At 44.8% G+C, this 25,002-nt stretch overlaps 1 protein-coding gene across 1 annotated transcript in view; it reads left to right on the top strand.

The window, feature by feature from the left end:
• Positions 1–25,002, top strand: part of THSD7B (thrombospondin type 1 domain containing 7B) — a 714,750-nt gene that overhangs the window by 572,516 nt on the left and 117,232 nt on the right. Inside the window, 1 exon segment of the mRNA XM_040358054.1 lies at positions 16,330–16,483. Coding sequence (XP_040213988.1) covers positions 16,330–16,483 — 154 coding nt within the window.

Here is a 25,002-nt window from a genome sequence, read left to right as displayed (position 1 = left end):
ACAATAATCTGATTTTGTTATGAAGGTTAAAAAGACTTGTATATTGGATTTTCCATTTACAAGAATTATAACCAGACAAGCTGTGACATAAGTATTGCGGGAGTAATATTTGGATTAGCAACTCAGCAAGCAATACGATGGATATGTTGAGATGAAAAGAGGACCTGTCTATACGTCTAAGAGAAACATAGGGTGGTTGGGGTGCCACCGCACAGCAATGCTTCAGAAATTGCATATGAGACTTTTTTTTTTTCTTTAAGCCAGCACATCATGTGATTGGTTCCCATCGACATATGCTAAAACACATGCGTTGAGATTTGCTTTCAAGGTGTGCTGGTATGCTATTGAAAATAAATTCAAAACGCAACAAAGCGCACAATGGGGGAAGATTTAATAAAACTGGAGAGTGAAAAATCTGGTGCAATTCTACAAATCAACCAATCCGCTTCCAGGTTTTATTGTCAAAGCTTAAAGGGTCACTAAAGGATTTTTTTTTTAGCTAAATAGCTTCCTTTACCTTACTGCAGTCCTGGTTTCATTGTTCGTTTTTGCTCTGATGTTGCTGTAATTCCTCTCTGTTCTGGACACTTCCTGGTTGTCTGTTTCCTGATGACCACAGTACTGTGAGATTCTAGTTTCATTTTCCAAACCATCACTGCTCTATGGCTCTGTATAGCACAGAGGCAGGATAACATGCAAAAACTAAACTAGATGCAAAAACTAAACTAGAGGTACATTATATGATTGATTTTTATCTATTTTTAATCAATTTTAAAAGGAATCAGTTAACTATTATGTCTCTATACCCTGTAAACAATCATTTCAGCAAAAAAAAATGTTTTCCTTTACAACTCCTTTAATTGAACAAGCTGAAGCCAGAAGCTGATTGGCTACTATGCACAGCTGCACCAGATTTTGCACTCTCCAGTTTTAGTAAATTAACCTCTGTGTACCAATTTGCCTAATGAGGGCAGCATTTAGAGACCTCACCTATTTCTCATGTCTAGAAAGAAAGGAGCGTAGAATCAGTTGAGGATCACTGACAAAGATTTTATCATTACGGTATTTACATTAAAATAGGGACATTTTTTGCACTGTGTTTAACTACTTAAGGACTGGAAGGATTTGTCCAGGCCATTTTTTGCCATACGCACTGCATCGCTTTAACTGACAATTGCGTGGTGGTGCGACGCTGTACCCCAACAAAATTGACGTCCTTTTTTTCCCCACATATAGAGCTTTCTTTTGGTGGTATTTGATCACCTCTGTGGTTTTTATTTTTTGCTCCTATAAACAGAGAGTGACAATTTTGAAACATTTTTTTTTTTTTGCTATAATATATACTGTAACCAAAAAATAAAAATGGATTCCTCAGTTTAGGCCGACTGTTCTCATCGGATGGACCGGCCCCCCTCCCGTTTTTTTTTTTTTTTTGTATTACACCTGTAAGGGGCCCAATGGTCCCCAGTCCTCCAGCGTTAGGCTGGGTTCACACTACTACACTACTTTCATCCTACTTTGCTCTGTGTTCAATGTTTCCCTATGAGAGCGTCTTGTAGCGTCCTACACAAGTCGGTCGGACTTTGAAAATGCTCCCTGTACTACTTTTGGTCCTACATTGATCCTACTTCAGGCCCATTGAATATCATTGAAGTCGGACCAAAGTAGTATCCTGTTCATGAAAGTAGGATGGATGTAGGACCAATGTAGGATAAATGTAGGACCGATGTAGCAGAGCAAAGTAGGATGAAAGTAGTGTAGTAGTGTGAACCCAGCCTAAAGCTGTGTAAAGCTACTAACTTTCAGGTGTCATTGTAACAAGATAATCAATGGTATTCACTTTACCTGTCAGTGGTCATGATGTTATTGCTGATCAGTGTATGTTTGTTGAAGATTTAAATGCATAATGATAGAAGTTGAGTTTTATAGGTCAAAGGCCATGTGAGGTTGAGCTCGCAGTATTGCAGCCATTGATTGTGTTATGTTCCCTTTGTCATCACTTCTTTATGCATCTCTATACGTGTAAAATCTCATAAGATTTCATGTTTATTTACAAGGGGAAATATGTATATATTGGATATATATATATATATATATATATATATATATATATATATAGTCGAGGAAAAAGGATGGGACACGTTCTCCGATGCAATCCTTTCACTTGATCAATTAGAAAATGTATAATCCTGATGAAGAGCAGCGATGCTCGCAACTGTACAGTAGCTTGCATGTTTGTACATTTTCTAATTGATCATGTAAAAGTATATTGCATCGAAGCACGTGTTCCGTCTTTTTCCCTCATCTCAATATCGGTGGATAATTGGGAGCCCATCCTGACTGTGCTTCAACAGCAGAAAAAGAAAGAAAGTAACAGAACCCACCCGTTATTTGCAATATATACATATATGGTGTATGTATATATTTGTGTGTGTGTGTGTGTGTGTGTGTGTGTGTGTGTATATATATATAATATATATATACTGTATGTAATGTATGTAAAATCTAAATCAAATCAATATTTGGTGTGACTAGCCTTTGGCTTCAAATCAGCATCAATTCTTACACTTGCACACTATGCACACTAGCACAAAGTCAGGGATTGTGTAGGATTAGAGTGTATGATTAACCAATTATACCAAGCAGGAGCCAGTGATCATCAATTTCATATGTAGGTTGAAACACAGTCACTAAAACATCTGTGTAGGAGGCTTAAAACTGGGTGAGGAATAGTCAAACTCTGCTACGAAGTGGAGGTTGTGGAAGACAGTTTCATGTCACAGGTCATAAAGTGGTAGGTTGACTTCTGTCTAAATTAGCCCTAGTATATGAATGTGATTTAGGGACCTTAGCTTGTAAGCTCCTTGAGGGTAGGGACTGATGTGAATGTACAATGTATATGTAAAGCGATGCATAAGTTAATGGCGCTATATAAGTACCTTACATAAAATAAATACACCATGGCAAGACTGAGCATAGCAACAAGACGCATGATAGTTATATTGCATCAGCAAGGTCTCTCCCAGGCAGAGGTTTCAAAGCAGACTGGGGTTTTAAGATGTGCTGGTCAAGCTCTTATGAGGACCGTAGACGCAGTGGCTGACCAAGGAAATGTAATGCAGCAGATGAACTACACATCATTGCTTGTTTCCCTTAGATATACAAAGATCTCAATTAGTGCCATCAGCACAGAACTGGTGGAAACCAGTGGGAGCCAGGTACACCCATCTACTGTCCAGAGAAGTCTGGCCAGAAGTGGTCTTCATGGAAGAATTGCTTTCCAATGTGGAAACAAGGCTAAGCAATTCAACTATGCAGGAAAACATAGGAACCAGGGTACAGAAAGATTGCAGCAGGTGCTCTGGACTGATGAGTCAAAATGTGAAATATCCGTCTGTAATGGGAGGCAGTTTGTTGGTAAAGGATTGGAAAGCGGTACTAAAAAGGAGTGCCCGCGGACAACAGTGAAGCATGGTGGAGGTTCCTTGCAAGGTCTGGGGCTGCATTTCTAGAAATGGAGTTGGAGATTTGGTCAGGATCAATGGTGTCCTCAATGCTCAGAAATACAGGCAGATACTTATCCATCATGCTATACCATCGGGGAGGCGTGTGATTGGCCCCAAATATATTCTGCAGCAGGACAACGACTCCAAACATACAGCCATTGTCATTAGGACTAGCTTCAGTGTAAATAAGAACATGAAGTCCTGGGAGTGATGGCTTGGCTCTCATAGAGCCCTGACCTCAACATCATCAAATCTGTCTGGGATTACATGAGGAGATGGAAGAACTGTGCTTAGTTCTCCAAGATGTTTGAAACAACCTACCTGCTGAGTTCCCTAAAAAACTGTGTGCAAGAAGTGATGCTGTTTTGAAGGCAAAGGGTGGTCACACCATTTACTTTACATTCTGTTATTTGATAAAAAAAATAAACTATTAACACTTCTATTTCTGAAAGCATTCTTCATACAGCATATTTTCACACATGCCTAAAACATTTGCACACATTGGCGTAGCACCAGGGGTTGCAGGGGTCACAACCGCAACCCCGCCCCTGCTCCAGGGGGGCCGTGCGGCCTCCCTCTTACTTTACATTTTATCTCACTGTGCCTGTGTGGGCGTCAGGGTCACCTGAAAGGTCAGTGTGTGATGGGTGGACGCAGACTCCCCTCTGCCCCTCCCCTTCCCAGAAGTGGCAGGCGGGACTGGGCACTGAGTGGAGGAGGTTGGACGGGGCCCGCTGAGTGGAGGAGAGACGATGAGTGGAGTCTGGTGCACAGACCCGACCTTTCGCTACTGCCCACCAGCTCCATGTCACTTCTGTCTCTGACGCTCTGTGAGCTGGTCCGGTCCCCTCCTCCTTTGTCTCCTCCACTCACCTCTCCACCTCTCCTCACCTCGCTTTTATGTTATTGCCCCCCACCTGTCCTCAGTCATGGCGAGGGCCTACCAGAGGGGGACACGCTATCCAGCTGGAACAGCAAGTTCATAGAGTTTGGCAAGGTAAGAGTGGAGCATGGGGGGAGGATGAGGGGATATGAGAACATTCTACAGTCCAGAACACAGGGCTGGGGGACTTCAACACATTGAGGGGGACTAAGACTTCTCCAGACTTCCCTTGTACTGGGGATATCTCATGTTTGGGGGAATGACAGGAGCCAGCATAGGGGAGGGGTGAGTGCTGGGACTTGTAGCCTGTAGGCAGCAGGGGAACCCATAAGTGATTTGAAGGGACTCCAACACCGACATAGCTATGGGGCTTACCTGTGTGGCCTCCCTATCACACCTGGACAGGATGGGCTGCATATACAGGAATCGATCCACTCCATTTTCCTCCTTCTGCCATTGAATGCAGGCTTCTCTCCCTCCTGCATTCATTGACAGCAGGAGAAAATTGAGTAGATCGGTTCCTCTATATTCTGCCCCTCCTGTCTGGGTTACTTTTATTCTGCTGTTTCATAAACCAAAGCATAGTAAACTGTGCTTACTATGTTTCAGTTTATGAATGACCAGTGCAGAGCTCTTCCTGTTCATTCATTATGTGCAGCTGAGGCTTCAGAGATGGTGGTCCTCAATCTCCTTTCTCTGTCTCAAAAGTGAGACATTGGGGGTACAATTCCCCAAATGACACCAACGATGGGTTATAATTCCTCCCAATGACACCAATGATGGTACACAATTCCTACCAATGATAGGGCACAATTCCTCCCACTGACACCAATGATGGGGCACAAGTACTCCCACCAAAACAAACAATGGGGCATTATTTTTCCCACTGATGTCTGGACCTTTTCTACTCCCAATGGTCACAGTTCGGCCCCCCCTAAAGTCTGAAGGACAGTAAACTGACCTTTTGTATAGAAAGTTTGGAGCCAAATATAGGGCAATATTAGAAGGAAACCTGTTATGCCGCGTACACACGGTCGTTTTTCGGCATGAAAAAAAATGACATTTTTAAAAACTTCATTTAAAATCATTGTGTGTGGGCTTCACATCGTTTTTCGGCTTCTGAAAAACTCCCAAAAAAAAATTTGAACATGCTGCATTTTTTAATGTCGTTTTTAAAATGTCGTTTTTCGGGTTGTAAAAAATTATCGTGTGTGGGCTAAAACAACGTTTTAAACCCGCGCATGCCCAGAAGCGAGTTATGAGACGGGAGCGCTCGTTCTGGTAAAACTACCATTCACAATGGAGTAAGCACATTCATCACGCTGTAACGGACAAAAAAAGCGCAAATCGTCTTTTACTAACAAGGAATCAGCTAAAAGCAGCCCAAAGGTGAATAGAACTTCCCCTTCAGAGTGCCGTCGTACGTGTTGTACGTCACCGCGCTTTGTTCATAATTTTTCAAAAACGATGGTGTGTGGGCAACATTGTTTTTAATGATGAAGTTGAAAAAAACGTCGTTTTTTGGACAGGCTGAAAAATTACATTTTTTTTAATGCCGAAAAACGACTGTGTTCGCGGCATTAAAGTCTGCAAAAGACTTGAGACTGGGGGGAGGTTCACATTCCAGCAGAACAATGACCCCAAACATACAGACAGAGCTACAATGGAATGGTTTATATCAAAGCATATTCATGTGTTAGGCCCCGTACACACGACCAGTTTCCTCGGCAGAATTCAGCTTCCGACCGAGTTTCTGGCTGAATTCTGCCGAGGAAACTGGTCGTGTGTACACTTTCGGCCGAGGAAGCCGACGAGGACCTCGGCGAGGAAATAGAGAACATGTTCTCTATTTCCTCGTTGTTCTATGGGAGCTCTCGGCCCGCCGAGGTCCTCGGCGGCTTCAGGGCTGAACTGGCCGAGGAACTCGACGTGTTTGGCACGTCGAGTTCCTCGGCCGTGTGTACGAGGCCTTAGAATGGCCCAGTCAAAGTCCAGACCTAAATCCAATTGAGAATCTGTGACAAGACTTGAAAATTGCTGTTCACAGACGCTCTCCATCCAATCTGACAGAGCTTGAGCTATTTTGCAAAGAAGAATGGGCAAAAATGTCCCTCTCTAGATGTGCAAAGCTGGTAGAGACATCCCCCAAAAGACTTGCAGCTGGAATTGCAGTGAAAAGAAGGTTCTACAAAGTATTGACACATTTTCACATATTTATTTGTAAAAAAAAAATTAGAACCATTTATAATTTTCCTTCCACTTCACAATTATGTGCCACTTTGTATATTGGTCTATCACATAAAATCCCAATAAAATACATTTACGTTTTTGGTTGTAACGAGACAAAATGTGGAACATTTCAAGGGGTATGAATACTTTTTCAAGGCACTCTATCTATCTCCATATAAAATTATAAAATTTAACTTTAAAAAAAACGACAAAGCTCTCTACTTTCCCTTGTGAAGCCAGGTGACTGATTGTGTTTTGAATGACGTAGTAAATGCCTCCACGCCAGAACAACATCAGCTGATTTTTAATATATTAAAAGAAGGAATCTTATTTATATGGAAATCCATGAGCATTTTTTTTTCACGGTACAGTGAGCGTGATGTATTAAGAGCCGCGTCCTAAAACACAAAAATGATTCCAAGGTGTCCGTGTTTTGGTAACATTACTGACAGACAGCTGCAAGGTTGGAAATTGAGGTACAAACCTAGTTAACATTCAATGTCGCCCGGGTTAAGAGATATTGTGCATTATATATCGCCACCTTCTATTTACATGGGAAATTTGTCTGCTGTCCGCTGACATCAATACATCTGGCTTTTAGCATGGACATGATATATGAACTGAGAAAATGCATGTGATGTTAATGTAGGCAATAGAGCAAAAGGGCATTTTATCAAATAAAACATTGACGCATTAACGGCGCGTTTGTCATTCCATGGTACGGGTATGACGTGGTGTTTTGGTTGTGTAGTCTGCACACCATCATTTATCATTCCAATGGACTGCAGGTGTACAGGAACCTTTTATCTCCCAGTAATATAATTGCTCCCAACCTCAAGATTACAGACTTGAATCATTTAACCCCTTCCATACAGGGCACTTATACACCTTCCCGCCCAGACCAATTTTTAGCTTTTAGCGCTGTTGCACTTTGAATGACAATTGCGCGGTTATGCTATACTGTACCCAAAAGAAATTTTTATCATTTTGTTCCCACAAATAGAGCTTTCTTTTGGTGGTATTAGATCAGGGCTCACAATTTCAAGTCCTGAGCTACTAGCCAGGCCTCAAGAGTTACTCACCACCAGTTGCCCCACCTAATTCATACACTGCCCTGCGCCTAATTGCACCCGTAAACACGCCCTCGTAGATTATCTCATGGAATGACAATGTTTTATGCAGAATCAAGTTACAAAATTAAATATTACCAACAACAACTTTAACAAAATGGGACAGGGCACTGGGGGCAGACCAGAGGGACAGGGCACTGGGGGCAAACCAGAGGGACAGGGCACTGGGGGCAAACCAGAGGGACAGGGCACTGGGGGCAAACCAGAGGGACAGGGCACTGGGGGCAGACCAGAGGGACAGGGCACTGGGGGGGCAAACCAGAGGGACAGGGCACTGGGGGCAGACCAGAGGGACAGGGCACTAGAACTGGGTATCTTCCCCATTCTCTTGCTGTCTCCTCTGCAACTCCCATCCATCCATCCTCTCTCTCTCTCCCATTCATCTCATCATCAGGAGCCTGTGTGTGCGGCTCCACGCTTGCATGTCCCCACTTCCCCCTTTTATTCAGGCTGGCAGAGAGGAGAGGAGCTGCAGCACAGCGGAAGGAAGTACAATCCAGCGCTGAGATCCACACAACTGCACAGCCATTGACACCATAGCACAGCGCACACTGACAGCGCACAGCACACATTGAGACCAGTCTGTTCACAGTGCTCAGGCTGAACTGTTGGACACTTACATAGAGCACAAGGAGAAGAAAACGGCACAAACTAGAAGGCTGCCGCTCTCATGTCAGGGCAACTTTCAGTGAGCGCTGCACCGGAGTGGTAATTTTTGCAATCCTCCACCTCACTCATTACTTTCTGCTCTCCAGCTACATTTCCCGAGCATGCACCTTTCCTCTTCGGCCGCCAATCTCATCGGGACTCTAAGTGTAGGCACAGATTGGAGGGAGATTGGTCATGCAGCCCTGTCATCACTCGCCCCCAGCTTAAATCCACTCGCCAAATGCTAGCAGGCGAGTGGAAATTTTGAGGGCTGTATTAGATCACCTCTGGGATATTTATTTTCTGCAAAAAAAAAAAAAAATGACCAAAAATTTAGAAAAAAAACTTTTTTTTTTGTTTCTGTTATAAAACATTGTAAATAAGTAAGTTTTCTCCTTCACTGATGGGCACTGATGGTACTGCACTGACGGGCACTGAAAAGGCGGCACTGATGGGCCACCACATCAGTGCCACCACCGATGAGGTGGCACTGATGTGGTGGCATTGATGGGCACTAATATGCGGCACTGATGGGCGGCACGGATGGGCACTGATAGGCGGCACGGATAGACGGCATGGATGGGCACGGATAGGTGGCACAGATGGGCACAGATAGGTGGCACGGCTGGGCACGGACAGGCGGCATGGATGGGCACGGATAGGCGGCACGGATGGGCACTGATAGGCGGCATGGATGGGCACTGATAGGCGGCATGGATGGGCACTGATAGGTGGCAGAGATGGGCATAGATGGGCACTATCGTATGTGTTGTACTAATGGATGCCAATCAGTGCCAAACAATGCCTGCCAATCAGTGATGCCCATTGTGGGAACTGATTGGCATCCTTTGCGGCACTGATTGGCATCCATTTTTTGTGTCCTCATCCCTGGTGGTCTAGGGTGGCATACCTTTTTTTTTTTTAATCCCTGGTGGTCTAGTGGGCATCCCTGGTGGTCCAGTGGGCATCCCTGGTGGTCCAGTGGGCATCCTCCGGGGGGCTGTGCTGATAATCGATCAGCTCAAACCCCCCCTGTCACAGGAGCAGCCGATCGGCTCTCCTCTACTCGCGTCTGACAGACGCGAGTGAGGAAAAGCCGATTACCGGCTTTTCCTGTTTACATCGTGATCAGCCGTGATTGGACACGGCTGATCACGTGGTAAAGAGTCTCCGTGAGAGACTCTTTATCTTGATCGGTGTTGCGGGGTGTCAGACTGACACCCTGCAACAACAATCGCCGCAATGCACGCCCCCAAGGGCGCGCAGTGGCTCAGAATCCTGAGGACGTCATATGACGTCCGGTCAGGATTCTACAACCACTTTGCCGACGTCAATTTGTCATTGGCGGGCGGCAAGTGGTTAATTACAATGTTTAAGGAACCTTTACTATTTATGATCCACTTCAGAAGATCTTCAAATAAGATCCTAATATATCTGACAGTATAGATATGCCCGTTCGCATATTTTGTATTGCGCTACTTTTTAGTGCAACGCATTAAAAACCCACCAAAAATACAGTATGAACTCTGAAGAAAACACACATGAGTTTTGTAATGTGATGGTGTAAATGGGCGCTAATGAGTGGATATCTTACTGTTCCTTGTTTCAGAATAAAAAAAATATCCTAATATATGGAATTTTCTACGGATAGTTCTCATGCCATACTGTAATTTTCCATGATGCAGTCAGGGCCGCCATCAGGGGGGTACAGGCATTACACCTGTAGGGGGCCCAAAGGTCCCCCCAGGGGCCCGACTCACCCCCACCCGTTTTTTTGCATTACACCTGTAAGGTGCCCGATGGAACACCCCCCCCCCCCCTCTACTGACGCGCATCATCTCGTGCCAGTAGAAAGGAGAGAAGAGATTACACTTTTTTTTCGTCGCTTTTTTTTTTGCTCCAGGGGGGCCCTGCCTAAAGCTGTGTAAGGGGCCCCAAAATTTGTGATGGCTGCCCTGGGTGCAGTGTCCCAAACAAGGGTCATACAGGTAATATAAGTATATAAAAACATCTCAGAAGAGGAATATATACATTTCAGTACATATACAACAATGGCAGGAGGAAATAAGACACCCACATGTATGAGCCTGATCAGGGGCTTGCCTAGGTTGCTGTTTTTGCTGATCCCCCACCCCACCCCAGAAAATGAAAAAGCCATTATGAACTCTACTGTGCCCTATGGACACTTCAGATGTTATCCCATTTTTGTTCCCCCATTCTTTGGTTGCTAGGGCACTGATGCCGTGGCCTGATGGCCAGCATCCTAGCAACCAATGACTGGGGGGGTTGATTTACTAAACCTGGAGAGTGCAAAATCCGGTGCAGCTGCGCATGGTCAGCTTCTAACTTGAAGGTGTTGTAAACACTCCTGTTTTTTCACCTTAACTACCGTATTTATTGGGGTATAGCGCGCTCCCGCGTATAGCGCGCACCCCTAAAGTTGCCCGAAATTCCTGTGGAAAAAAGATTTTTTGTACTTACAGTTTTGGTGTCTTGCGCGGCGTCCATCGGCGGTCTCGTCGGGTCCGGCGTCTGTCTGCGGCTTCGGATGTCCTCTTCGTCGGGTCCGGCGTCCTTCTGCGGCGTCCTCGCGCCAACATATACAGAGCGCAGTACACTCGTGTATAGTCGGGCAGGCTCGGCTACTCTCGCGCTGACGTCCTGTACGTCCAGGACGTCAGCACGAGAGGAGCCGAGACTGCCCGACTATACACGAGTGTACTGCGCTCGGTATATGTCGGCTCAGTATTCAAACTCGGCGCGGGAAAGCGGGTATCGGCGTATATTGCGCACCCACGATTTTGCCCTGATTTTCAGGGCAAAAAAGTGTGCGGTATACGCCGATAAATACGGTACTTGCCGACCTGCCGCTGTCGCTCTACGGCGGCAGGTCGGCCCTGCGCGAGAGCCCGTAGCTCTACGTCGTTCTCTCGCAGGCCACTAGGGGCGCACGCGCCCCCCGCTCGCCCCCGAGTCCCGTGCGCGTGCCCGGCGGGCGCGATCGCTACAGAGCAGGGACAGCTCCCGGTCCTGTCAGGGGGGGAAATTTCTGATCCTCTGTTCATACAATGTATGAACAGAAGATCAGTGATTTCCCCTAGTGAGGCCACCCCCCCTAAAGTTAGAACACACCCAGGGAACATACTTAACCCCTTTCCCGCCCCCTAGTGTTAACCCCTTCACTGCCAGTGGCATTTTTATAGTAATCCTATGCATTTTTATAGCACTGATCGCTATAAAAATGCCAATGGTCCCAAAAATGTGTCAAAAGTTTCCGAAGTGTCCGCCATAATGTCGCAGTACCGAAAAAAAAACACTGATCGCCGCCATTACTAGTAAAAAAAATATTAATAAAAATGCCATAAAAATACCCCCTATTTTGTAAACGCTATAACTTTTGCGCAAACCAATCAATGAACGCCTATTGCAATTTTTTTACGAAAAATATGTAGAAGAATATGTATCGGCCTAAACTGAGGAAAAAAAATGATTTTTTAATATATTTTTGGGGGATATTTATTATAGCAAAAAGTTAAAAATATTCAATTTTTTTTCAAAATTGTCGCTCTATTTTTGTTGATAGCGCAAAAACTAAAAACCGCAGAGGTGATCAAATACCACCAAAAGAAAGCTCTATTTGTGAGGAAAAAAGGACTCCAATTTTGTTTGGGAGCCACGTCGCACGACTGCGCAATTGTCAGTTAAAGCGATGCAGTGCCGAATCGCAAAAAGTGCTCTGGTCTTTGACCAGCAATATGGTCCCGGGGGTTAAGTGGTTAATGCATCTTTTGCATTAGGGTAAAAAAACATCTGATGATTAAAAAACCTGGAAGCTGATTAGTTTCTGTGTAGAGCTGCACCAGATTTTCACACTCTCCAGTTTTAGTAAATCAACCCCCGTGCACCACTGGTTTCTAGAACAGCATCATTGATTGCTACCAGGCTAAACCCTCTCTTCCACTGTTCTGTTCAAGAGAAAATAAATCTCTTTGCATTCAAGAAGTATCTGGCATCCATGAATCTACCTTGCATTACACTCGCTATGCCTTGCAACCCACTGTCTGATATAAACACACTTAGCTAGATTCAGAAACACTTACGATGGCGTATCACTAGATACGCCGTCGTAAGTCCGAATCTGCGCCGTTGTATCTTTAAGCGTATTCTCAAACTGAGATACGCTTAAATCTTGCTAAGATACGACCGGCGTAAGTCTCCTACGCCGTCGTATCTTAGCTGCATATTTACGCTGGCCGCTAGGGGCGTGTATGTCGATTTACGCAGAGAATATGTAAATGAGCAAGATTTTCCTATTCACGAACGTACTTGCGCCCGATACGCTGTTTACGTAAGGCGTTTTTCCGGCGTAAAGATAAACCACCAAAAAGATGGCGCAGCCCATGCAAGGTATGGACGACGGAACAGTCGTATTTTACGTCGTTTGCGTAAGCGTACGTGAATGGGGCTGGGCGTAGGTGACGTTCACGTCGAATACATTGAGTATTTCTGACGTGATTCTGAGCATGCGGCCCTCATTTACATGGGGTCACGGCTACTTTACATGTAGCACGCCCACTACCTGCCTAATTTGAATTAGGCGGGGATTACGCCGGGCCATTTGCACTACGCCGACGTAACTTAGGAGGCAAGTGCTTTGTGAATACAGTACTTGCCTCACTATGTTACGTCGGCGTAGTGCAAATGGGATGCGCTACGCCGGCATAAAGTTACGTGAATCTGGCTAACTGTCTATAGTGCTGCCCTCCACAAAGTGACGCCTGCTGCCAGCATCCTAGCAACCAGTTCAGTGACTCTGGACAATGTTACCAAGCTGCAGTTTGGACAAAGTGTTCAGCATGGACATTCTGGCCCTAGTGTTGCATGAGGCCACCGACTCAATTTGCCTCATTGGCCACATGCTCCTGCCTATAATCTAGAAGGGTAAAAACATCCAAAACTAAAATAATAAAAGAGGTTTTGGCTACATTTACACTTTAAATAGGGGAGCAATATCAAATATTCCTGCCAGTCATGCGTGGGGATGAGAGGTATTAGGCTATTATTGACATGGATGGTTATCTCAGACAGGGAGGTAGATTGAGCAGATGAGTTCTGTTTTATTCATATCGAGGACATAAAAGAGGAGAACGCTGTTAGACAGCGAGCCTGACGGACAGTGGATGATGGAAATTCAATATGAAGGATTGTCATTTTCATAGTAAAAATAATTGTCCCTAAGCATTTCCAAAAAAATGTAGTTTTGGGTTTGCACAGACTGAATAAAATAAAGACCAGCAGGCTTTTTCAGTTACAGTATTCCAGGCAAACGGTTAAATATACAGAAGAACTACATATGAGAGCGTTATTACCTGCCAAAGGATTTCTATTTCTTTCCATCCTGTCCTGAGATAAGTACAGTCTGTCTAGTAGTGGAGGGGACCTGATCTTTCTCTGCTTCACTTCCACTTTCACCTATAGGCAGTGGTGTATTTTGGTTTTGTGCTGCCCTAGGCATAACTAATATCGGGCGCCCCATCTAAATTTGTCCTTCCCCTTCCTGTTTAAGTCCCACCTCTTTATCTGTAAACTCCACCCCTACCTATTTAGGCTCCACCTTTTCCCACTAGAGCTCCACCTCTTTAGAGGTGGGGAGTGAGAGAGAGCGAACAAGATCACACAGGGATCCAGTAGAGGGAGAGTGTGAGGTGCAGTCTTTAGACCAGTGTTTCTCAATTCCAGTCCTCAGGCCCCCCCAACAGGTCAGGTTTTCAGGATTTCCCTCAGATGAAAAGGCTGTGGTGATTACTAAGGCAGTGAAACTGATCAAATCACCTGTGCAAAATAATGGAAATCCTGAAAACCTGACCTGTTGGGGGGGCCTGAGGACTGGAATTGAGAAACACTGCTTTAGACACAGATCGGGCGCATCACTCAGGGAGTTCAGCTGTGTGGGTTGGTCTCACCTCGGTGTTGGGGGTGTCCAGTGCTCACAGCTCTACGCCTCGGGGACTCTGTCGCTTCGGGACATGGCAGTGCTCCGATCACATGCCCCACACTTAGCCCAATGTTCTCTGAGGGCTGGACCAGGATCAAACAGGTGGTGTGTCCGGTATGAGCTCTGTGCCACCTCCTACTTTCCCCTCTGCTAGACCTAGCCGGTCACTTGTCCTTAAGGTTCCCCTAACGGGAAAGTTCCTTCAAGGACTGCGCAGGCGCAAACTTGCCGACGGAAATCTCCGAACCTCGCCCGGCATCCATGCTCATTCTTTAACCCCTTCCTGACCGCCGCATGTACATATACGTCGGCAGAATGGCACGTACAGGCACATTGGTGTACCTGTACTTCCCTGCCTTTCCGCGGGTCGGGGGTCCGATCGGGACCCCCCTGCGACATGCGGCGGTCGGGTTCCCGCGGGGAGCGATCTGGGACGACGGCGCGGCTATTCGTTTCTAGCCGCTCCGTCGCGATCGCTCCCCGGAGCTGAAGAACGGGGAGAGCCGTGTGTAAACACGGCTTCCCCGTGCTTCACTGTGGCGGCGCATCGATCGAGTGATCCCTTTTATAGGGAGACTCGATCGATGATGTCAGTCCTACAGCCACACCCCCCTACAGCTGTAAACACACACTAGGTCAACCCTAAATGTTACAGCGCCCCCTGTGTTTAACTCCCAAACTGCAACTGTCATTTTCACAATAAACAATGCAATTTAAATGCATTTTTTGCTGTGAAAATGACAATGGTCCCAAAAATGTCAAAATTGTCCGAAGTGTCCGCCATAATGTCACAGTCACGAAAAAAATCGCTGATCGCCGCCATTAGTAGTAAAAAAAATAAAAAAAATAAAAATACAATAAAACTATCCCCTATTTTGTAAACGCTATAAATTTTGCGCAAACCAACCGATTATTGCGTTTTTTTTTTACCAAAAATAGGTAGAAGAATACGTATCGGCCTAAACTGAGGAAAAAAAAATTTATATATGTTTTTGGGGGATATTTATTATAGCAAAAAGTAAAAAATATTGCATTTTTTTTCAAAATTTCGCTCTATTTTTGTTTATAGCGCAAAAAATTAAAAACGCAGAGGTGATCAAATACCACCAAAAGAAAGCTCTATTTGTGGGGAAAAAATTACGCCAATTTTGTTTGGGAGCCACGTCGCACGACCGCGCAATTATCTGTTAAAGCGACGCAGTCCCGAACTGTAAAAACGCCTTGAGTCTTTAGGCAGCATATTGGTCCGGTCCTTAAGTGGTTAATATCCCAGTGGATTGGAGGATGTTAAAAAAAGAGCCAGGAGGCCGAGCGAAGTGAGGACTTGAGGTCGACTGGCCACTTTCCTCGAAATCCACGTCGCCCTTGATGCCGGTCGAGGTTCGGAGATTTCCGTCGGCAAGTTTGCGCCTGCGCAGTCCTTAAAGGAACTTTCTCGTTAGCCGGAACCATATCGGCAGATCAGATTGCGTCTGCGCAGGAACTTCCACGATAGCCGGAACCAGCTTGGCAGATCACCGGCTCTCATCCTTACACTCGGGCAGTGGCGTCACTAGGGTTGTTGTCACCTGGTGTAGTAAAATATGGTGTGACCCCCCCCGGTCACGAGCCTCTGAGAAACCCTGGATCTGGACCCCCTTTAAAGAACCAGTAGATGATTTCAGCTGCTTGTGGGGAACCCCTAATCCTAACCCCTCCCCCCAAAGAACCAGTATATGATTTTTCCCTCTAAGTAACCCCTATCTGGGCTTTAGATCCCCCATAAGTAACCAGTTAATGAGCTTAGCTCTTAAAAGAGAGAGAACAAAATACTGCAGATATATGTGCCCAGCTCAAATTTCATGAATTGGGTTTACATCCACTTTAAAGTAATTCTCTCAAATGTCTCATTTATACGGCATCAAATAACAAATCATTTTACATTTCTGCTTTCTGTAGGTGTGTGAATATATCGGACAGTGCCGAAGACGCTTTTGTAAATGGCACATATTGCAGTCACCCGGAGACGCCTTCCACAAGACAAAACTGCTCACTTTCCTGCCTTGGAGAATGTGCGATGTCCAACTGGGGACCGTGGAGCCACTGCACAAAGGTAAAGACACATTTCTACAGGCATTGACTTAAAGTGGATGTAAACCCTCCATATACGCAGTGAAGGGAACAGCTTCAGATGATACACAGGGATGAAAAAAATCTCCCTACATAAGTTTTACATGCATATCTTCTGTCATCACCTTGATACACTGTTTAGAAAGTGCATGTCCTGTTAGAATTTTCACTTCCACGATCTAACACTAACCTGTAAAGAAGAAATCACTATACATACCTTTTTTGAAGCTGACCGACCGGATACCACGCTGAGCTGTCAGATGCGGCTTCTCTGTGGAGGCGGGTGCAGAGGTAGGTTAGTTTTAGATTGTGGGTGTCTGTAGACTGTAGATGCAGGGATTTTAGTGTTAGGGTGGACTTATGCCGCATACACACACAATTTTTTTAAATTGGTCATTAAAAACGTCTGTTGCCGCGTACACACGACCATTTTTAATGGTCTAGAAAAAACAATTTGCTAGATTCAGAGAGAGTTACGCTGGCGTATCAGTAGATACGCCGTCATAACTCTGAATCTACGCCGTCGTAAATTTAAGCGTATTCTGGAAACCAGATACGCTTAAATTAGGCTAAGATACGAGCGGCGTAAGTCTCCTATGCCGTCGTATCTTAGGGTGCATATTTACGCTGGCCGCTAGGGGCGCTTCCGTTGATTTCGGTGTAGAATATGCAAATGAGCTAGATACACCGATTCAGAAACGTACGTCCGCCCGGCGCATTTTTTTACATCGTTTACGTACGGCTTTTTCCGGTGTAAGGTTACTCCTGCTATATGAGGCGTATCCAATGTTAAGTATGGACGTCGTTCGCGAATAGGGCTTTGCGTAAATTACGTTCACGTCAAAAGCATTGACTATTTGCGACGTGATTAGGAGCATGCGCACTGGGATACGTTCACGGACGGCGCATGCGCCGTTCGTTAGTGGAGTAATTTACGTGGGGTCATGTTTTATTCACATAAAACATGCCCACCTTTTCAAAATTTTAATTTGGTGCGCTTACGCCTGCAGATTTACGCTACGCCACCGTAACTTAGGGAGCAGATTCTTTGTGAATCCAGCCCCTGCCTCATTAAGTTATGGCGGCGTAGCGTATCTGAGATACGCTACGCCCGCACAAAGTTACGGCGGACTATCTGAATCTAGCCCAATGTTTTTTTCAACCCGATTCTTGTCAAGCCTGCCTTGCATACACACGATCATGAAAAAAAAAATGCTCTAGCAAAACGCATGACGTACAACACGTATGACGGCATGAAGTTCCATTCGGATAGCGCCACCCTTGGGGCTGCTTTTGCCGATTTCGTGTTAGTAAAAGTTTGGTGAAAGACGATTTGCGCTTTTCAGTCTTCGTGCTTTTCAGTCTGTTACAGCGTGATGAATGTGCTATCTCCATTACAAACGCTAGTTTTACCAGAACGAGCGATCCCGTCTCATACTGTAACTTGCTTCTGAGCATAGGTGTTTTTTTCACGTCGTTAAAGCGTACACACGCCCGTTTTCTAGAGCATGTTCTAAATTTTTAATGCCCATTTTTCACGTCATGAAGAATGCTCTGGAGCCCACACATGATCGTTTTTAATGACATTAAAAAATATTTCATTTTTCACGTCATGAAAAACGGCCGTGTGTAGACTCCAGAGCATTTTTCTCGACAAGAAAAATGACCATTAAAAATTTAGAACCTGCTTTATTTTTTCTCGTCGTTTTTCACGTCGTGAAAAACGGTCGTGTGTACGCTTTAACGTTGGGGGAAAAAACACGCATGCTTAGAAGCAAGTTATGAGAAGGGAAATTTGCATAATCAGCCCAAAGGGTGGCGCCAGTCGAATGGAACATCCCCTTTATAGTGCCATCGTACGTGTTGTACGTCACCACGCATTGCTCGAGCATTTTTTTTTCACGATCGTGTGTATGCAAAGCAGGCTTGACAAGAATCACGTCGAGAAAAACGTTGTTTTTTTCCATGACATGAAAAACTGTTGTGTGTACGCGGCATCACACTTTAACCACTCCACCCCCGGAAGAAATTTGGCTGCCCAATGACTGGGCCATTTTTTGCGATTTGGCACTGGGCCGCTTTAACTGACAATTGCGCGGTTGTGCGACGTGGCACCCAAACAAAATTAACGTCCTTTTTTTCTCACAAATAGAGATTTCTTTTGGTGGTATTTGATCACCTCTGTGGTTTTTATTTTTGGCGCTATAAACAAAAAAAAGAGCGACAATTTTGAAAAAAAAAGCAATATTTTTTACTTTTTGGTATAATAAATATATATATTCTTATATATGTATTCTTATATATATATATATATATATATATATATTCTTCAACATACTTTTGGTAAAAAAAAAAAATTGCAAAAAGCGTATATTGATTGGTTTGCGCAAAAGTTATAGCGGCTACAAAATAGGGGATAGATTTATGGCATTTTAATTATTATTATTTTTTTTACTAGTAATTGCGGCGATCTGCGATTTTTATCATTACTGCGACATTGTGGCGGACACATCGGACACTTTTGATGCTATTTTGGGACCATTGTCATTTATGCAGCGATCAGTGCTATAAAAATGCACTTATTACTGGGTAAATGACACTGGCAGGGAAGGGGTTAACACTAGGGGGCGAGAAAGGGGTCAAGTGTGTCCTAGGGAGTGATTCTAACTGGGGGGGGGGGGTTACCAGTGACAAGACATTGATCACTGCTCCTGATGACAGGGAGCAGTGTGGTAGATTAGGGTAAAATTTATATTTTTGATTTAGGCAAATTTTTTATTAGAACCACTAAAATGTTTAATCTCTTTTATATTTTCATATTATTTCTATATTGTTGTTTTTATATTTCTTTTTATATATGCATGTGTGAAAAGTATATGTCACAATAAGTGTCTTATTATCCTTACATGAAGATTTGTCACATATGATATTAAGTTTTAAAAGTCACAAGAACACAGCATTGAAAGTGAAGGATAAAGTTATTTGAAACCAAGAGCAGATGTTCTCCCATCCCCCTTCCCCTCACTCGGAGCTTGTGTGACTTTTTGAAAGGAACTATGGGCCAGATTCACGTAGCCCGGGCGCAGCGTAACGTAACCGATTTAGGTTACACCGCCGCAAATTTTCTGTCTAAGTGCCCGATCCACAAAGCACTTACCTGGAAATTTGCGGCGGTGTATCCTAAATCCGTCCGGCGCAAGGCTGGCCAATTCAAATGGGGCGGGTACCATTTAAATTAGGTGCGCTCCCGCGCCGGACATACTGCGCATGCTCCCGACGCAAATTTCCCGACGTGCTTTGCGCGAAATTACGACGCGCCGACGTTTTGTGAATCGTGACGTGAAAAAAAGACTTGCGCCGGAAAAAAAAATATGTAAAAAAAAATTCAAAAGCGACGCGGGAAAGACGGGTATACTTTTACATGGTGTAGTAAGTTTACACTTTGTAAAAGGTGCCCTATCTTTGCGACGGCAAACTAACACTTGCGGCGACGTAACGACGGGAAAAAGTTTCGTGGATCGCCGTAACTGCTAATTTGCATACCCGACGCTGGTTTACGACGCGAACTCCCTCCAGCGGCGGCCGCGGTACTGCATCCTAAGATCCGACAGTGTAAAACTATTACACCTGTCGGATCTTAGGGATATCTATGCGTAACTGATTCTATGATAGAAACAGGGATACGCCGTCCTATCCCTTTTGTGAATCTGGCCCTTTGAATCTTGTAACAAGAGCTGTTTATGCTAGATACGAACTTCTCCTCCTACTTTTTCTGTTATATGGGTTTGAGGAGAGAACCCTTGCAAAGTTGATCAAGAAACCCCTGTGTTCTAGTATCAAACAAAGAATTTTACATGTGCTCACAGGAGGGCGTGTAAAGGGGCGGGTGAGGGGAGAGTGAATGGGAGGATTAGTGGGTGTGGCTGTATAATGTGAACCAATCAAATGCATGTCTTGTGATTTCATGTGGCTAATAAAATTATAGTGAGAGGACCTGCTCACTCTCTCTTACACTCTTGGTAACTAAGCAAGCAGGTTGTGTGCATTTCTTGCCCATACCATCAGAGCCGGTAAAGCAGTACAAGGAAATTAATCTCTCTCAGCAGTAGATCAGTGTCCTGTCACTAGGCAGAACAGGGAAATGCCTTGTTTACATAGGCATCTCCCCGTTCTGCAGCTCTGTGACACGATCGTGGGACACCAGCGGACATCGAGTCCGCGGGTCCCACGGGCACGGTCACACGCACGCCCGCACAGCGGCAAATTCAAAGCAACAAACAGGTACGTTGCTTTGCGCAGCCATGCCATTCTGCCCATGTATATCTACAGGAGGTGGTCGACAAGCAGTTAATATCACCCTTTCAAAACCTCCTTACACATACAGGGACAGGTCCACATACATCTGCGTGGGCGCAGCGTATGTGAGATACGCTACGCCGCTGTAACTTACTTTGCTATTCTTTGAATCCTGAAAGAATTTGTGCCGTAAAGTAACGGCGGCGTAGGGTATCTCTCGCGGCGTAAGGGCGCGGAATTCAAATGCGGCGAGTAGGGGGCGTGTTTCATTTAAATGAAGCGCGTCCCCGCGCCGAACGAACTGCGCATGCCCCGTCCGTCAAAACTCCCAGGGTGCATTGCTCCAAATGACGTCGTGAACGTAAATGGCGTCCAGCCCCATTCACAGACGACTTACGCAAACGACGTAAAATTTTCAAAATTATACGCGGGAACGACGGCCATACTTAACATTGAGTACGCCACCAGATAGCAGCTTTAACTATACGCCGGAAAAAGCCGAACGGAAACGACGTAAAAGAATGCGACGGCCGCTCGTACGTTCGTGGATCGTCGGAAATGGCTAATTTGCATACTCAACGTGGATTACGCCGGGAACGCCACCCAGCGGACGTCGAAAAATTGCATCTAAGATCCGAAGGCGTAGGAAGACGTACGCCTGTCGGATCTAACCCAGATGCCGCTGTATCTTGTTTTGAGGATTCAAAACAAAGATACAACGCGGGAATTTTGAAATTACGCCGGCGTATCACTAGATACGCCGGCGTACTTTCTTTGTGGATCTACCCCTAGGTAACTATTATTTAAAAGCAAAGGGAATGCCTACCTTTGCCATTCTTCTTCCCACGCCATATAATTCTTCCCCCGGACTACAGGTACACTGTAAGTCACATTTTTAAATGTAAAAAGAAACAGAGCGCGAGTCCATGAAAATTGCACGCTAGTCATTTTTTTTTTTTCTCCAAACCACAGTCAACAGAAAAAGAATCAATAGCTTTTTCTGGCGTACAATATGAATTTATATTTGTATAGACTCATTTTAAACATGACATCTCCTCATTGCTATTCACTGCTCTCCTGGAATTAAATTGCCTTGATCTTGTACACTTGACTCTGGTGGAAATTGTCAGCCTCTGTTCTTCACAACCAATTTGGATTCAGAAAACACAAAATCAACCTCGTTGGCGGTTTTTCTTTTTTTTTTTTTCTTCATTTCTTTATTGTGAAATTTACATAAACTACATGGACAGATTCAGGGAGAAAGCATAGGGGACCCAGCTGTCTCTCAGTGCGTCCTCCCTCTTACCAGCGTGGATGGGCACCATTAACATAAACAAGAGATTGTATTCTGAGGAATGTGTTGAATATGGATAAAAATAGAGATCGATGGCTTATTTGCAGAGCGGAGGGACTGTCACCTCCAGCGTGCATAGATGTTGTTCTAGCTCCAAGAGGATGAAGGTTGCCATCAGAGCTTTTTTTCTCAGAAAATAGGTGCAGAAACTCAACCACGACCCCGTTCAGATTTCACAAACAGTAGAAGGGTCTTAAAGGGGCATTAAATACCAGGATTGCATTACATACAGAGTGCAGAGTTCAGGGGGGTTACACACAGAGTGCAGAGTTCAGGGGGGTTACACACTGTGGCCCAGATTCTCAAAGGCGTTACGACGGCGCAACACCATTTGCGCCGTCGTAAGTCCTAATCTGGCCCCGGGTATCTATGCGACTGATTCTTGGAATCAGTTACGCATAGATACCCATTAGATCTGACAGGCGTAAGGCTCTTACGCTGTTAGTTCTTAAATGCATTTTTTTTCCCGCCGCTAGGTGTCACCGACGTCGTTTTCCCCGGCCCTTATGTAAATTAGCAAATTACGACGATTCCCGAACGTACGCGCGCTCGACGCAGAGAATTTACGTAGTTTCCGTAGCCTTTGCGACGCGTAAAGTTGCCCCTGGGTCTATGGAGGCGCCAATGTTAAGTATGGCCGTCGTTCCCGCGTCCAAATTTAAAAAATCTACGTCGTTTGCGTAAGACGTCCGTGAATGGCGCTGGACGCCATTTACGTTCACGTCTAAGCAAATGACGTCGGTGCAAAGTCATTTAGCGCAATGCACGTCGGGTAATTTACCCGACGGAGCATGCGCAGTACGCTCGGCGCGGGAACGCGCCTAATTTAAATGGTGCCCACCCCATTTGAATTGGGCGGGCTTGCGCCGAGCGCTTTTACGATACACCGCCGCAAGTTTACAGGTAAGTGTTCTGAGAATCAGGCACTAACGCTGTAAACCTGCGGCGGTGTAACGTAAATCACATACGTTACGCTGCCTTGGAGCAACGTAATTCTATGAGAATCTGGGCCAGAGTGCAGAGCTGTCACTTGTAAACACAGAAACCAGACTTGGTGATTGTGGTGAGCAGGCACCAAAGGGTCTGAGGCAGAGGTTATGGAACTGAGTTCCCCCAAGTTCCCCCTGAAAAAAAGCCCTGGTTGCCATACATTTGAGATATCTTATGCCACGTACACACCATCGTTTTTTCTGACGTTCAAAAACCCGTCGTTTTTCACGACGTGATTCCTCTCCAGCCTGACTTGCATACACACGTTCATGCAAAAAAAAAAACGTCCGACCAAAGCGCGGTGACGTACAACACGTACGACGGAACTATAAAGGGGAAGTTCCTTTCAAATGGCGCCACCCTGTGGGCTGCTTTTGGGCTGCATACTTGATTCTGAGCATGCGTGTTTTTTCCCCCTGACCTACACATGACCGACGAGAAAAAAGAGAGCTGGTTTCAATTTTTTGCGGGCAGGTTTTTCGTTGAGAAAACTGCTAGAGAGCATACACACGACCGGTTTTCTCGACCAATATAAAAAATGGCTGTTTTCTCGTCGTGAAAACCGGTCGTGTGTACAAGGCATCATAGTTACATAGGGACATAGGATAAAAAAAAAAACATATGTCCATCAATTTCAACCCTAAGATCAAAATAAATAAAAAAAACATAACCCTGAAGCCCTGTACACACGATCGGTCCATCCGATGAGAATGGTCTGATGGACCGTTTTCATCGGTTAACTGACTGATGGTCAGTCGTGCCTACACACCATCAGTTAAAAAAACGATCGTGTCAGAACGCGGTGACGTAAAACACAACGACGTGCTGAAAAAAACGAAGTTCAATGCTTCCAAGCATGCGTCGACTTGATTCTGAGCATGCCTGGATTTTTAACTGATGGACGTGCCTACAAACGATAGTTTTTTTCTTCTTCTATCGGTTAGGTATCCATCGGTTGAATTTAAAACAAGATTGCTTTTTTTTAACCTATGGATAAATAACCGATGGGGCCCACACACGATCGGTTTAGTCCGATGAAAACGGTCCATCAGACCGTTCTCATCGGTTTGACCGATTGTGTGTACGCGGCATCAGAGCCCAAAACCTACAGATGATCCTGAAGAAGATGATCCCGATCTCCCATAAGTATAGGTTCACGCCTGTGCATTTTTTTGTAAATTTTTCAAAAATGCACTCAGTCCATTTAACATGGTTTCCGAAGATACACGTTCACATCTATGCGTTTTTCATCCAGTGCTTATTTGAAAAGGGTCAAGGAATTTTTTTCCTGCAGCAGATTACATTTTGCGTGTAATAGACGTCAATGGACCCGCACCAAAAACACAAGCGTTGCATCTTGTATTGCTGGTTGTTAGGTGGTTTAGGCCGCTGCGTCCTAAACCACTTCAATACAGGGCATTTTCACCCCCTTCCTGCCCAGGCCAATTTTCAGCTTTCAGCGTTGTCACACTTTGAATGACAATTGGGCGGTCGTGTACCCAAAATAAATGTTGATATTTTTTCCCCCCACAAAAACAGCTTTTTTTTTTGTTGGTATTTAAACACCTCTGCGTTTTTTTTTTTTTTGCGCTATAGACAATTTTGAAAAAAACACAATATGTATTACTTTTTGCTATAATAAATAGCCCAATAAAAATAAAAATAAATCCTAGCGTATATTGATTGGATTGCGCAAAAATTATAGCATCTACAAAATAGGTTATTGATTTATGGCATTTTTATTATTACTATTTTTTTTACTAGTAATGGCAGCGATCTGCAATTTTTTAGTCCCGATTCGCCACTTCTGGGGTCCCCTGCCAGTGCTCCTCGGTGAGTGCCCCCATAGTTAGCCACTTCTT

The sequence above is a fragment of the Rana temporaria genome, chromosome 6 (genome assembly GCF_905171775.1).
Source record: "Rana temporaria chromosome 6, aRanTem1.1, whole genome shotgun sequence".
Classification (NCBI taxonomy): Eukaryota; Metazoa; Chordata; class Amphibia; order Anura; family Ranidae; genus Rana; species Rana temporaria.
The sequence above is the reverse complement of the archived record's forward strand: the minus strand, read 5'-3'. Positions and strand labels throughout refer to the sequence as shown.